This window comes from Panthera uncia (assembly GCF_023721935.1).
Source record: "Panthera uncia isolate 11264 chromosome E2 unlocalized genomic scaffold, Puncia_PCG_1.0 HiC_scaffold_20, whole genome shotgun sequence".
NCBI lineage: Eukaryota > Metazoa > Chordata > Mammalia > Carnivora > Felidae > Panthera > Panthera uncia.
In genome coordinates this window covers 2,617,852-2,632,737 of record NW_026057589.1, presented here as the reverse complement: position 1 = coordinate 2,632,737, position 14,886 = coordinate 2,617,852, and the positions used below count along the sequence as shown (strand labels likewise).

The window sequence follows — 14,886 nt, the reverse complement described above, 5'->3', positions numbered from 1 at the left end:
TTTTCACAACCAGGCTTCCAATCGTCCTCATTATCTGTTTGCAAAAGCAGTGGGTAGGCCACCGTTCTGGCGCTGTTTGTGAGAAACAGGGAAGGTACTTTTCTCCTGTGCATAGTAAACATGGCTGAGACTTTACAGTTACACATTTTCGTCCAATATTTTTCACTTCTCTCACCCAATGCACATTACAGATGTTCGCGGGAATGATGCATGGGTGGATACAAGACATCTGTGTGCTTGAATGCGTTTCCTAAAGTGTTTAATTGTTCCAGAAAGTTTTGAGCTCATTTTATAAACACAATGTTGAGTGTGTATGGATGTTGCATTAAGTTACAAAACTGTTTATACCTCTAAATGCTCCAGAATAAAATATGGAAATGGAATTTTATTTCCCCAGTTTATGTCCCAAATCATAGAGCCAGAGAAATGACAGGATGCATTTCGGTGCTGTCCATCCGCCTGACTGCAGTTAAGAATCTGTCCCTGTTCCCATAATAAAATCAATTTGGAGCATATAGTATCTGGCAGCAACATTTTACTACAGGCTGAGAGTTGGCACGTGAGAAGAACACCCAGTGAGCAATGGTTAGACCTTTGCAAAAGATGATAGAGGAGGAAGTGACTGTTCAGGATTTCATTGTGTGGTGTATGTCTTAAAGACCGTTTTCTGAAATGAAATGGCAAACCCGTGCTGCCCTTGCCTCCTGTTTAATTGGCTCTTATAAATTGCAAGATGGATCACCAAAAAAGAAGAAAAGGGTTTGATCTTCTCTTCTCACCCTGACTGTAACTTCCCTAGTTTAACCAGTGGTTGTTCAGAGCAGAACTTCCTAGAAGGAAGTAAAATCTGTCTTCTTGCTTCCAGGTGGCACATCTCACTATTTATTTCCCTCGGAGCTTGGTTGAGAAAGAATTTTCCATGTGTAGGGTTAAAAAAAACAAGCCATAAATTTTACTGATCCATGTTAATCCTCCTCATCCTCCAAAGATCCCCTAAGGCGGCCCTTGGAGGTTTGGATATTTGGCATATGTCTTCTATAATTAAATAGCAAAACTGGGGGGAAAAAAAAGCTCCTGGTAGGATTTAGGCCATCTTCGCACTGGGAGGATTTGCTTGAGGCCCTTCAGGAGAAAGTAATGTTGAAGACTATGGTGTCAGTTGGAGGGACGTGAAGAAAACTGCATCGGCTGCCTGCATTTACTCTCAGCTTTTCTGTAAGCATATTAGGTCTGGGTTCTCTTGTAACTTGGGGGGTGGGAGGAACAAAATAAACAATGAAAAACGCTCTAGAATTACACAGCCATCATGCACAGAGGTATCCCAAAGCACATTTCCATAAAAGTGAAAAAATAATGGATTTGGCATCACACGTTTAAAACATCCAGGGCCGATGCTTCATCTTCTAGTAAGGGATAATTTAAACGTCAACAAGTTACACAGGCCTTAAGAAATTATTGCTCTGCTATTCAACAACAACCAAAAAACGTTGCCATGGCAACACCTGTGCCTCACTACCTCTTGTATTGCCTAGTACTTGGGAGAATTAACAAGGAGGATGAGGGAAGATGGGCTGAGGGTTTCATTTTATTAAAATAACCAATGCCTGCTGCATCATTGCTGTGACCCGTTAGGCCTCTGATCTTCGGAATGTGTGAATGTTTAAGGAAGACGTTTTCAGATGATAACGCGGGGCACTCTCTCCATGGACTTTACGTACTGAGCTTGCGTCTGGGTAGCCAGAAGGTCAAAGCAAAAGTTTGAAGATGGTAGCAGGAAGGCCAGAAACATACACCTTTCTGAATTTCAGTAATTGCAGGGGTTCTGTTGCTTTATTTTCCCACCTGTTATCAGAACGCTTATTCTCTGAAAATGGATTGCAAATGACTCTTTGCAAATGGGGTTTATGTTCTTCTCATCATAAGAGTTTTCGCTTTTCCAGTGTGCGCATTTTCACGCTGCACCAAACCTTTGTTTTCCTGCTCAGGGTGTCAGCACCAGCATTTTTCTTTCTGAATAATGTGCAGAATTGGTGTGCTGACTTGCTCATAAAAAAGTATAGTCTAGCTAACAGAGCTGCACTACCCAAACCCAACATCTTATTTTCCCGAAGGCCTTTCATCTTAGTTTGTCAGCAAACTGGAACCTCTAACCTGACAGTGTAAAATTTTTGATGGTTAATTTTGCTTGTAGTGTTTGCTGTCATTATAGGGGGAAGACTTGTGGGCCCTGCTGCTAACGGGAGGGAACTTTCAGGTGTGGCAGGAGGCAAATGATACCGTGAGCCTTCTGTTAATTAAAATCCAAGTGCATGTTGGCAAATATCACTTATACAAGAAACTAAATGCAGAAAAATGGGCTTATTAAAAGCAGAATGCACCTTGGAATTGACGTATTCATACTTGAATTGATACAGCAGGATGCATTGTGGTGACAGGGATCATTTTTGTTGACAACAGCTGGAAATACAACGGCTATATTATTATAATTAGGATCGGCATCAAGTTGGATTATAATAGGGGCTTTCTTGGAGAAATGGCACAGTGTCAAATTTATAGTCACCAGCTAAATGAGTCTCTTGTATCCTCGACAAAGGGACAGAAACAGTTCCAAATGAAAACACAAACAGAGAATCCTGTTGTTATATTTCCTGGGTATTACGCAGGGTCCTATTTATCACACACCAACACTTGCCGCTTTGAAGAAACATTATCCTGCAAGGTTTACACTTTTCAATTTGCCTCTGTGGTCTGCATTCTGCATGCATTTCCATGGAGAAGCCGACACCACAGCTTGACTAGAAATCTTTTCTGCTGCAAGATTAACCTCAAAGCATCCATTTTCCCCCCTCTGGGTAATCACTTGACAAATGCATCCACAAAACCTCTACACACATCTATTCCAGTGTACAGGTGCATCGACAGTCTTGAATCACTATTAGGAGAAATATTATCCTTGACGGGAAGTAGAGCTGCCTTTTCATTTCCAGATGTCTAAAGTTGAAGGATGTGGATTTCCCGGGAAGCCAGACATCAGACAGAAATATCACGGATGAGGATGTGGGTAAAATCTTGCCTTAGCTACGTCGCATTGCTCGGGACAGTAGTTCATCTTCAAAAGAGTATGGGATTTGCATGGGCCGAGAGATAGGGCATTGATTTGAATGCCACCCATTCACGTAACAGTGCGAAACTTGTGCTGATGATGTGCCCACTGCCTGGCCCTTGTGCTTGCTACATCCAAACACAGTTTACTTTTGAGTCCACAGCAGTTTTATACTACAGAGGAAACTGACGTGAGATAAACTAGATGGGAGCAAGTGAGATGGAGTGAGTGTGTATGTATATTTTCTAAGTTAGTTTCTTATTAAGGGCATGAACATATTGTTACATTTGGGAAAGTCTTTCTGTGTTTTCCCCTCAAATTTAAGGAAATATACTACTATTAATTAGGCACAACACTTAGAAATGACAGCACCCACCACCACTTAAAATGATAAAAGATGAGTTTGTTTTTCAGTCTCTCATGCACATACACATAATGTACATATAATAACAGTGACAGCAAGGTCTCAGAAATATAAAATGTCAATGACTCTTCATTACTGTTTGCATAACTTATTACATTTAATTATCTTAACAAGCCTAGGCCATAGCAGTTATTTTACCTTCCTTTTTGCAGATTAAGAAATCAAAGCTTAGAAAAGTTTTGTTTCTTTGGCCAAGGACACAGGACTCCTAGAAGTTGAACATGGGTATAAAACAAGTGTTCCGGTTCAACATAGTATGACTCCAAATTTATCTTCTTAGTCTCTTTTCTCTACTTAATATCATCCCATTTGATTCTCTCACAGAACTTTAAGGTGTGCAGAATGAAAAATGATTGTCTTCAGATATGCAAAAAACTAAATCACAGAACATGGAAATTATGGAAATCTGGTCCCTTCCTCCTGCCTCAGTGTTTGGTAATGTGATGGGACAATAAAAGAACATCAGGTTACAGTAATCACTGAAAACAAATAGAATCATCATCAGTCTGGCATTAGTGAAGTTCCCAGGAAAGATCCCTAAATTCCATTTAAGGAAAAATCATCTCCGTGGGCCTTTATGCACTATGAATGGATTAAAAAAACCTTCAATATATAAACAAATCTGAGTGAGAATTCTTCAGAATAATCATGATAGAAATTAATGTTTCTTTGTAGGGGAGTGAAGTCAAATTATAAAAAAGTCCGGGACCCACTACAGTCATTCTGAACAATGACTTTACTTAAGAGTTGCCTGAGAAGACTTTTAAAAGTACTCCACCACCATCCCCTTATTGCCATGCCATAGATCTGAAAGGTACCCCAAAGATCTAAATGTTTTTCAACCCAGATTCTAAAATGTAGGCAGAGTTGGTGCTCATAGGCTTAGCATGTGGTCATTTCTGTGCTCAGCGTCTATATAGATTATTTAGTGTGACTCACAATAATTCTGATGTGTATTGTAGATTTGAGATTGGTGGGTGAGGCAGGTTAAATGATTTGCCCAAAGAGACGAGTAATTGTTTCAGCGTAGATTGGAAGTATCCCATCTGCAAAACCGTGACCCACATACTTCTCCACCCAAACACACCCACTGCACACATATATGCAGTGATTCTGTCATTGTTCACAAATGTGTTTGATTGATTTATTTTTCTGCATAAAGGTGTTTCTCAATTTAAGTCACCTACTAGCAGGTAATTTTAGTGATGATAGGAATTTTTGACTATTTGTTCACTTCTTTGTTTCCTGTGCCTAGGCAGTGGTTAGAACAGAATTAGCTTAACATCATATTTGAGTTCATTTTTCTCAAACAATGATAATGTGTTACTTCATAATGGTGGGGGGGGAGCATTTCTCCTAAAAAAAAAAATAAGACAACTCAACAAAGCAAAACAAACAATTGTTTCACAGTCTTCTGCTTGGAAGAGTTCACCCTTTCTTATGAATCTCTGGACTATTAGCTCTCAGTAACTCCTGAGTCTTTTTCTTGCTATTCATTCTTTTTTTTTTTCTTTAACTTTTTCCGAACTATTCTTAGACTTAGAGAAAAGGGACAGAAAGAGTTCTGCATACCCCTCACTCAGTTTACCCTCATTTGAACATCTTATGGAAACTTAGTACAAGGGTGAAATCAAGAAAATGAGCATCAAGATCCATATTTATTGTTAATGTTTTATCACCCCCCTAACTGGACTACTGCTGTAACCGCATATCTAGTCTGATCTCCTAATCTTGTATATCGCTTGCTCCAGTTAAATCTGGGGGCACTAATCCAGGAGAACAGCATAGGATTGGTCTCTCACTGAAATACCTTCTCTGTTTCCTACAGGAAGAGCCAATACTCCCCATCTGGGCACTCAAATGACCTCTGCATTTTGCACTCCAGCTTGCCTCTCCAAAGTTAGCTTGATGACTGATTTTTCCAATCAGATCTCCTCCTAAAATGTATTTATTTCACTTTCTTCCTCTTACCTGGAAGGTTTTTCCTCCATTTCTTTTCCATCCCACACAATATTCAAATAACTACAAATATTGTACTTTCACGTGCTCATCTTTACCAGCTAGTTGATGAGTTATTTTCGAAAGTGAGTCTTATTTTTTTCTTTGATATTGTTCCCAGTGTCTGATGGAATGTATTACAAGACCAACATGAGGTGTTTTTTTTTTTTATCACTGTAGATTTTGTAGCACCTCTGAATCATAATGCTGAGTAGAAATTCCAATTTTACAGGACTATCAACTGCTCAATGAATAGTATTACTACATTTTCATGTATAGTGACCGTAATTCAAAACCCTTAATAACATTTTGATTGGCAAGATCTTGCAAAAACTCTATCCTATTTCAGTAAACATGGAGGTATGCTACTCAGATCCGCCCTTCAAATTGAAACATTCTTCCCCCATGCTGCTTGAGAGTGTTGATGACTGGCATCTCAGAGCTGAAGGTCATCCAGCTGAAGAGAGCTGCATGACCCAAGACCAAGCCTCCATTCTCAGAGGGGTTTCCACATCCAATAACTGGACAGTGCTGGAGTCTAAAGGTCTGGCCCCATTTCCTCAATGACCATGTCAGGTATAGAGTGGCCACTGGAGTCTGTGAGTGCATCACAGACCAAGGGCTGGTTCCACCCAATATTGTCCTGTTCATTTCCCCACAGGTATCAGTTGAAGAGAACTCCCTGGTAAAAATTCTGCAATTAGGAGCATCTGGGTGGCTCATTCAGTTGAGCGGCCAACTTCAGCTCGTGCTGTGATCTCACAGCTTGTGAGTTTGAGCCCCGCATTGGGCTCTATGCTGACAGCTCAGAGGCTGGAGCCTGCCTCGGATTCTGTGTCTCCCTCTCTCTCTGCTCCTAACCCACTCTCATTCTGTCTCTGTCTCTCTCAAAAGTAAATAAACATTAAAAAAAATTCTGCCATTAATCTGAGAGTCTACTTGCTAGGGAGCTTCTCTGTGACACTTAGATACCATTTGTCGTTAAATCATCAGATGATTTATTCATTTGCCCATTCATTCAATTATCAGTGTTTGATAATTACAGTAAAACCTTGGTTGGCAAGCATAATTCCCTTCCAGAACCATTCTTGTAATCCAAAGCACTTGTATATCAAAGGAAATTTCAAGAACCATTGGCTCAGTTGTGATCATGTGAAATTCAGCATCACACACTTCTTGTATTGCAAGACATTGCTCGTTAATCGAGTTAAAATTTATTAGAAATGTTTGCTCGTCTTGTGGAACACTCACAGAACAAGTTACTTACCATCCAGGGTTTTACTGTATTATGTGTCCAACCCTTACTGGATTAAGGACATTGACCCTGTCCTCACAGAACTTGAAGCCTGTCACCACACCAGACATCTCCAATTGCTCCCAGTTTTAGCAGTTTCCAGAATTTCAGACTACTTTGCCTTTACTTATGCTTGACTTATTGCTTGGAATTCCTTCCCTGCCATTCTCATGATTAAACTCTACCTGTCTTTAATAATGTAAGTCAAATGCAACGTCTCGCAGAAAGCTGTCCTGTCCCTGCCCGCCCTTTCTGTGGAGTGAGAGTTCCAGACATGGTGCTATTGCATTCAGCTGAATTTTTATGTGTGTGTGCACCAGTCCCCTCTTCTTCCCTTCCACCACCAAACTGTATACTCCTTCAGTGTAGATCTTATCTTAGTATCTTTACTTCATATCAGGCAAGCTGTATGTGCTCAATTGCTGAAGGAATGAGTGAATAACACAAAGAAAATGAATCCGAAAAAAAAAAAAAGTTTTGATTCTATTATCCATAAGGCCTAATTACCTAAACATGCTAATTAATTGGTGGTTCCAATCTAATTTTATATTGTAAAGAATTAGATAAAATGAATGAAATATTCCTCTGATATTTCTGTGCAGTTTTTCTAGCAGCCATTTTATTCAGGTGTCTTCAGTTTTAGTTTTGCAAAACTTAAATGTTACATGTGATATGATTAATTTTGTGTTTCATGTTTCTTTGATATTTTTCCTTTCCATATCCTCCAAGCCCACATGAATCTGATAGGTGTCTTTAAAATGAAAACAAAAAAAGAATCTTAAATAATATTTATTCTAAAAGGGTTATCTTTATATAGTGCTCCAGCCCAGCAGTACTCGTTCTTTTAAAAGACTTGGATAGTTTTGAAGTTATGACAGAGTAGTTTTTGAAGAGATTTCTTATTTTCCTTATTCCCACACATGGATTTCTGTATGATATGCTTGGCAAAATTTAGCTCTTGGCAAAGGATAATGTGTTAATTATTATCTTTTCTCTCCCTCTTTTTCTTCTTTTTTTCCTCTTTCTTTCATCCTTTCTTTCTTTCTTTCTTTCTTTCTTTCTTTCTTTCTTTTTTTTAGGTACGTCTGTCACTAATGTAACAGCTACTGATGCTGATGACCCAGTTTATGGAAACAGTGCAAAGTTGGTTTATAGTATCTTGGAAGGGCAGCCTTATTTTTCCATTGAGCCTGAGACAGGTTTGTGGCCTAAATTTTGAATTCTATTTACCATGTTATTGCTTCAGGGAAACACTTTTCTTGGGATTTGGATTATGAAATGTCATGGTTAAGTACTTCACTGCCTGTATCAATAATATTTGAATGTGTTATTCCTGTGCAATGTGTGCTACATGGCAAGCCCAACAATCATTTTGATACTGATTAAAACAAATTGCAGACCCATTATAGAATATCACCTATTTAACAGATGGCCTGGCACCATTTTTCATCCTGGGGGAAAAATGTGTTTATACATCAGGCACACTTAAATATCAGATTTAAGAATAAAGCCAGTTGCTTATTGGCTCTGTGATTCTTTGTGAGTAATACTTACAAATCTTTTTTAAGTTTCAATTCCCCTATCTATAAATTGGGTATGGAATCTATTTAATAGTGTTATAATGAACATCAAATCAGGTAATAAATATCGACCATATAGTGCATGACATGTGGTAATCATCCAATGGGTGGGTATTATTATGTTTGCTATTAGGTTGCTTATTTATAAATCAGGATACTGATATCTACCCGTTAGAGATCTTTATGACCTAGTGGTGGTGGTAGTAATAAGAGTATTGCCAGTATTCGACCCAACCAGTATCCTGAATCTGGTGGTACAGATTTTAGAAATCATTAAGTTAGTTTCAACAACAAAACAAAACTTTTATAGTACACTTAAAAATTATTAATAACAGTGTCTTTTGCATGAATTTTTATTCTGTGTCTTGTGGTTCGGTCTGCAAATTTTCCAAATTGACAAATTCAATACATAGCTATGTATAGTATAGGTATAATATATTTTCTCTGATTCATGAGTTTTCAGTATTATTGAGATAAATTTCCATGTCTTACCAGTAAGTCAATTATTAATAAATTAAAAATTTAAAGCCTCTCTTTGCTTTTTTTTTAAACTCAAAGAGTAAAATCCTCATGCATTTAAAAGTGAGAAAAAGTACAATTTATATATAAATAGGTCATGTCTTAAAATTGAATTTAGATTTAGGAACAGGAAGGAACTCTTGTAAAAGACATTAATTAGGGGCATAATTACATACTCTTCCTCAGAGAAGAGAGAAGTCTGTTATAAACTTCATCTCATTTGGGCTCCTTGATGACCCTAGGGGAAGTGTCAGAGAAGGCAGTCAGCTGAAAGAGAGAGAAAAAAAGAGGGAGGGAGGGAGGGAGGGTGGAAGGGAGGGATGGAGAGAGAGAGAAGTCTGGAGATGTCCTGTTGGCCAAAGTCACAGTGACAGAGTTGAGAGTAAAACTGGGACTCATCCCCAGGTCCTTAATTTCAAAACCATCTTTGAACTTTACTTTCCTAGGGAATAATTATGGAACAGAGGCTTCTGTAAAACAAAACTGTGTTGATGGCTTAAGTGGAGTTGAATCGTCTTTTCCTTTGCTCCTTGACTATTTGTCCACTTGGATCATTTTGTTCACCAGGCCCAGCATAATCCAGCAAAAATGTATTCAGCATTCACTGTGTGCCAGACATTGAATTCAATGTAAGGAGAAAAAATTCACAAAGGCTAATGTCAGCCTTTGAGTATCACACAATCCATTTTGGAAGACAGATTTTTGCTTTCAACATAAATACAAGGGAGTATGGTGCTAACATTTCAATAATTCATATATCAAGAATAAATTGCTATGAGGTATAGATGATAAAAGTCCCCTAGTAAGTCAGAGGATTTGGGTACTTTTAAGTCTCATTGACATCTATTGCCATTTGCTTAATCAAATGTCGGCAACATTTAATATTTACATTTTTACCCAGCATAATGAGTGTCTTTCTCAACATAGATTTATTTTAGCTTTATCGTTTCTAATTTGAGAGATACAAAATTGTCTGGTTTTATATTTTAGAAAGTTTATTCAGAACCCATTGTGGGAAATAAAATGGAGAGAACGGATACTTTGAGAATGTATATAGAAACTGCTTAATCGATATTGGTTGAGTGAAGTTGAGATTTTAAACTAAAACAGACACAATGCAGAAGGAAATAGAGGCTAAATTCAGTAATCAGTAGTCAGCCTAAGTTCTTTTGCTGCAACACAAATATGTACAAGTGAAATATAAACACTTTTGTGTGAATACCTGCATAATTACACTTAGGTGTGTTCAAATGAAAGCAGAGTGTAAGTTGTTCCCATACAAGCTAAAGTTGCTTTGTGAGTCCCTTTCTCTGTGTTTTTAAAAATATTTTTGAAACTGGTATGAATTTTTTTGAGTGTTTGTGGTAGAAAAGGGCATGTTATGCATAAATTGATTAAGAAGACTTTTTAGAACTTTTATGTCAGAAAAAGTATAGAAAAAAAGGGCAAAGACCATTGAGCATTTGGGCTTTTTATTTTATAAGCAAATGGAAAGTAAATACACTTTCTGGCAACCAAAATATGTGTACCAGTTATGTCCTCTGGAAAAGACATTGAGACAGAATGACGAGAAGAAGTGGCTTAGTGGGGAAGGGCTATGAAAGATCACAAAAGCACTGTCTTAGTTCTGGCTGCTATAACAAAATACCTTAAACTAGGTGGCTTATAAGAAACAGAAATTTATTTCTCACAGTTCTTGAGGCTGGAAGTCTCAGATCAGGATGCCTGCATGGTAGCATTCCAGTGAGGGCCCACTTCAGGTTGCAGGTGGCAGACTTCTTGTATTCTTGTAAAAATAGAGCTAGCTAGCTCCCTCGTCTCTTTGTATATGAGCATTAATACAGTGATCACATTGCCTCTTTTTTTTTCTTTCTTTTTAGTTTTTTAAATGTTTATTTAGTTTTGAAAGAGGCAGAGGCAGCATGAGCTGGGGAGGGGCAGAGAGAGAGGGAGACACAGAATCCGAAGAAGGCTCCAGGCTCTGAGCTGTTAGCACAGGGCCTGACGTGGCACTTGAACTCACGAACTGTGGGATCATGACCTGAGCCGAAGTTGGCCACTTAACTGTCTGAGGCACCTAGGCGCCCCTGATCGCAATGCGTCTTAAAGTCCCTGCCCCCAAATGTCATCACATTGGGGATTACATTTCAACATAAGAATTTTGGGAGGGAGATTAACATCCAGCCCATAAGAGGCCTGAAACAGGATTAGGCAGGGCAGCCCGTCATACTGCAGTGCAGATCTGATACCCATGCAAGTTAAACAGAGAGGAACAGGAAAGGCAGTGCAGATTTGACAGCATCTTGGCCAAACCCATGGGCGTCCCTGGAGCAAAAATGGCTCTTAAAAGAAACCCATAATTTACAAACATGGGTAGGCTTTAATACAGTCTGGCCATGCTCAGTCTTTGGCTCTGATGTGTCTGGGAAGAAGAGTCCTCAACTTGCAAACTAACACTAACCCTAAAGGTGCTTCAGCTGGAAGATGTCAGCTAAGTATACTCTTAGGCAAATTCTTTGTTAAAGAGAAATCCAAGCAGTGGTTCTCTGTGGCTGTCACAACATGTTGCAAACACAAAAGAGTAAATAAATTTACCCTATCAAGTCAGCAAATGTGATGTTTAAAACAGTAATGTGCAGGATTGGATGAGCACTGGGTGTTGTATGGAAACCAATTTGACAATAAATTTAATATATTAAAAAAAAATAAAAATAAAAAAATAAAAAAAAATAAAACAGTAATGTGCAGGATTAATATGTGCTTGGTAAATTACTTAGTCAAAACCTAATAGTAAAAGTATTAATAATTACATTTATTGAAAAAAATTGAAGGCTATGTATCAAAACCATTAAGAATGTCCACTAATTTTAGGGGCGCCATAGTGGCTTAGCCAGTTAACCATCTGATTTTGGCTGAGGTCATCTCACAGCTCGTGAGTTTGGGCCCTGCGTCGGGCTCTGTGCTGACAGCTCAGAGCCTGGAGCCTGTTTCGGATTCTGTGTCTCCCTCTCTCTCTGCCCCACCCCTACTTTGTGCTAGTGTGCTCTCTATCTCTCTCTCAAAATTAAATAAACAAAAAAAAAAAAAAAAAAAGAAAAAGAAAAAAGAAAAAAAAAGGAATGTTCACTAATTTTGACCTAGGGATCTAAATTCTAGAAAAATAAAGAAATATTCAGGGATGAGCCCAAATTCATTACAAAAGACCTGTATACCCCTACAACTCTCATAGATGCCAACCCTGTACATAGTTGGTCTGTCCATGACTTCAGGAAGAGATGCAAAATAACTGAGACAGAATATGTTGGTTTAAATACCAATACACATTTCTACTGTGGAATTGTTCAGTTCCTTTTTTTTTTTTTAATGTTTCTGTATTTTTGAGAGAGAGTGTGTGTGTGTGTGGGGGGGGGGGGGGGGTGGGTGGGTGGCTGGGTGAGTATGAGCAGGGTGAGCAGGGAAGGGGCAGAGAGACAGGGAGACACAGAATCCAAATCAGGCTCCAGGCTCTGAGCTGTCAACACAGAGCCCTACATGGGGTTTGAACCCATGAACGTTGAGATCGTGACTTTAGCCAAAGTCCAATGCTCATCCAACTGAGCCACCTGGGTGTTCCTTTTTTATTGTTATTGTTGTTAAAGAACCAGGATAGTGAAATTTGTATTTTGGTAATAATTTTGAAAAAATTGTTTCTCCTTAATTTAAAAAGAAATTTAAAGACTTAAAATGTTTAGAGCAGTATTTGGTTTAGAATATAATTGACAGAGAGGGACAGAGATATCTCATATATCCTTTGCCCCACAAATGCATAGTCTTGCCCATTACCAGTATCTTTCACCAGCATAGTACACTTTTACCAAGGATAAACCTACACTGACACATAATAATCACTCAAATCCATAGTTTGCCTTCAAGTTTATTTTTGGTATTGTACATTATATAGGTCTAGACAAATATATAAGGATATATATCATTGTAAGGATATATATCAGTATAAGGATATATATTACTGTAATACCATACATATTTTCACTGCCCTAAAAATCCTCTGAGCTCTTTCTGTTCATCCCTCCCCTAATAACCCTTGGCAATTACTCATCTTTTTATTGTGTCCATAGTTTTGCTTCAGAATGTCATATAGAGTATGTAGTTTTCTTTGATTGCCTTCTTTCACTTAGTAATATGCATTTGAGTTTCCACCATGTCTTTTCATGACTTGATCACTCATTTTTAAAAGTTTAGTATTTTTATTTTTTACCATTTAATTTATTTTTTTTAAATTTACATCCAAGTTAGTTAGCATATAGTGCAACAATGATTTCAGGAGTAGAATCCTTAATGCCCCTTACCCATTTAGCTCATCCCCCTCCTACAACCCCTCCAGTAACACTCTGCTTTTCACCATATTTGAGAGCCTGTTATATATTGTCCCCCTCCCTGTTTTTATTTTATTTTTGCTTTCCTTCCCTTATGTTCATCTGTTTTGTATCTTAAAGGCCTCAGATGAGTGAAGTTATATGATATTTGTCTTTCTCTGACTAATTTTGCTTAGCATAATACCCTCCAGTTCCATCTACTGTTGGATTGGTAAGTTGCAAATGGCAAGATTTCATTATTTTTGATTGCCATCGATCACTCATTTTTTTAAGAGTTAAATAATATTCCTTCTCTGGGTAGATCACAGTGTATTTATCCATTCATTGGCTCTCAGACTTCTGAGTCCTTCCATGCTTTGCAAATTATGAATTAAGCTGCTTTAAACATCGATGTGCAGGTTTTCATGATGATGTAAGCTTTCAACTCCTTGGAGTAAATACCACAGAGTACAATTGCAGAATTGTCTGATGAGAGTATATTTAATTTTGTAAGAAACCTCCACATTGTCTCCTAAAGTGTCTGTACCATTTTGCATTCCAGCCAGTATGAGTGCAAGTTCCTGTTGCTGCCATTTCCTCACCTAAATTTGATATTGCCAGTGTTCCAGATTTGGGCCATTATAATAGATGTGTAGTGGTATTTCATTACTTTAATTTACATTTCCCTGAACACATGTGATGTGGTAAATCTTTTTGTAAGTGTATTTGACACCTCTATGTGTTCTTTTGGTGTCTGTTAAGGTCTTTGACATATATTTTGAAATTTTTAAATTAAAAAAAAATTTTTAACGTTTATTTATTTTTGAGACAGAGAAAGAGAGAGAGCATGAACGGGGGAGGGTCAGAGAGAGAGGGAGACACAGAATCTGAAAGAGGCTCCAGGCTCTGAGCTGTCAGCACAGAGCCCGACACGGAGCTTGAACTCACAGACCTGAGATCATGACCGGAGCGGAAGTCAGACGCCCAACTGACTGAGCCACCCAGGCACCCCCGTCTTTGACATATATTTTTAAAAGCTAGTCCCTTTGTTTTCTTATTGTTTAGTTTTAAGAGTTATTTGTGTATTTTATTTTATTTTATTTTTTTTCAACGTTTTTTATTTATTTTTGGGACAGAGAGAGACAGAGCATGAACGGGGGAGGGGCAGAGAGAGAGGGAGACACAGAATCGGAAACAGGCTCCAGGCTCCGAGCCATCAGCCCAGAGCCTGACGCGGGGCTCGAACTCACGGACCGCGAGATCGTGACCTGGCTGAAGTCGGACGCTTAACCGACTGCGCCACCCAGGCGCCCCTGTGTATTTTAGATAGCAGTCCTTTATCAGATATGTTTTTTGCAAACATATCCAAATTTGTGATTTGCCTTTCATTCAGTGAAATACAGTACCTTTTACAGACCAGGGATTTTAAGTTTTAATCAAGTCTAGCTTACCACTTCTTTCTTGGTTTGTGCCTCTGGTGTTATATCTAAAAAGTCATGGTCAGGGCGCCTGGGTGGCTCAGTCGGTTAAGCGTCCGACTTCGGCTCAGGTCATGATCTCACGGTTCATGAGTTCAAGCCCCGCGTCAGGCTCTGTGCTGATGGCTCAGAGCCTGG

At 38.5% G+C, this 14,886-nt stretch overlaps 1 protein-coding gene across 1 annotated transcript in view; it reads left to right on the top strand.

Moving 5' to 3' along the window:
* Positions 1 to 14,886, top strand: part of CDH8 (cadherin 8) — a 358,755-nt gene that overhangs the window by 148,180 nt on the left and 195,689 nt on the right. Inside the window, exon 4 of the mRNA XM_049622651.1 lies at positions 7,899 to 8,018. Within this exon, the coding sequence (XP_049478608.1) occupies positions 7,899 to 8,018 (120 nt within the window). The remainder of the gene's footprint in view (positions 1 to 7,898; positions 8,019 to 14,886) is intronic.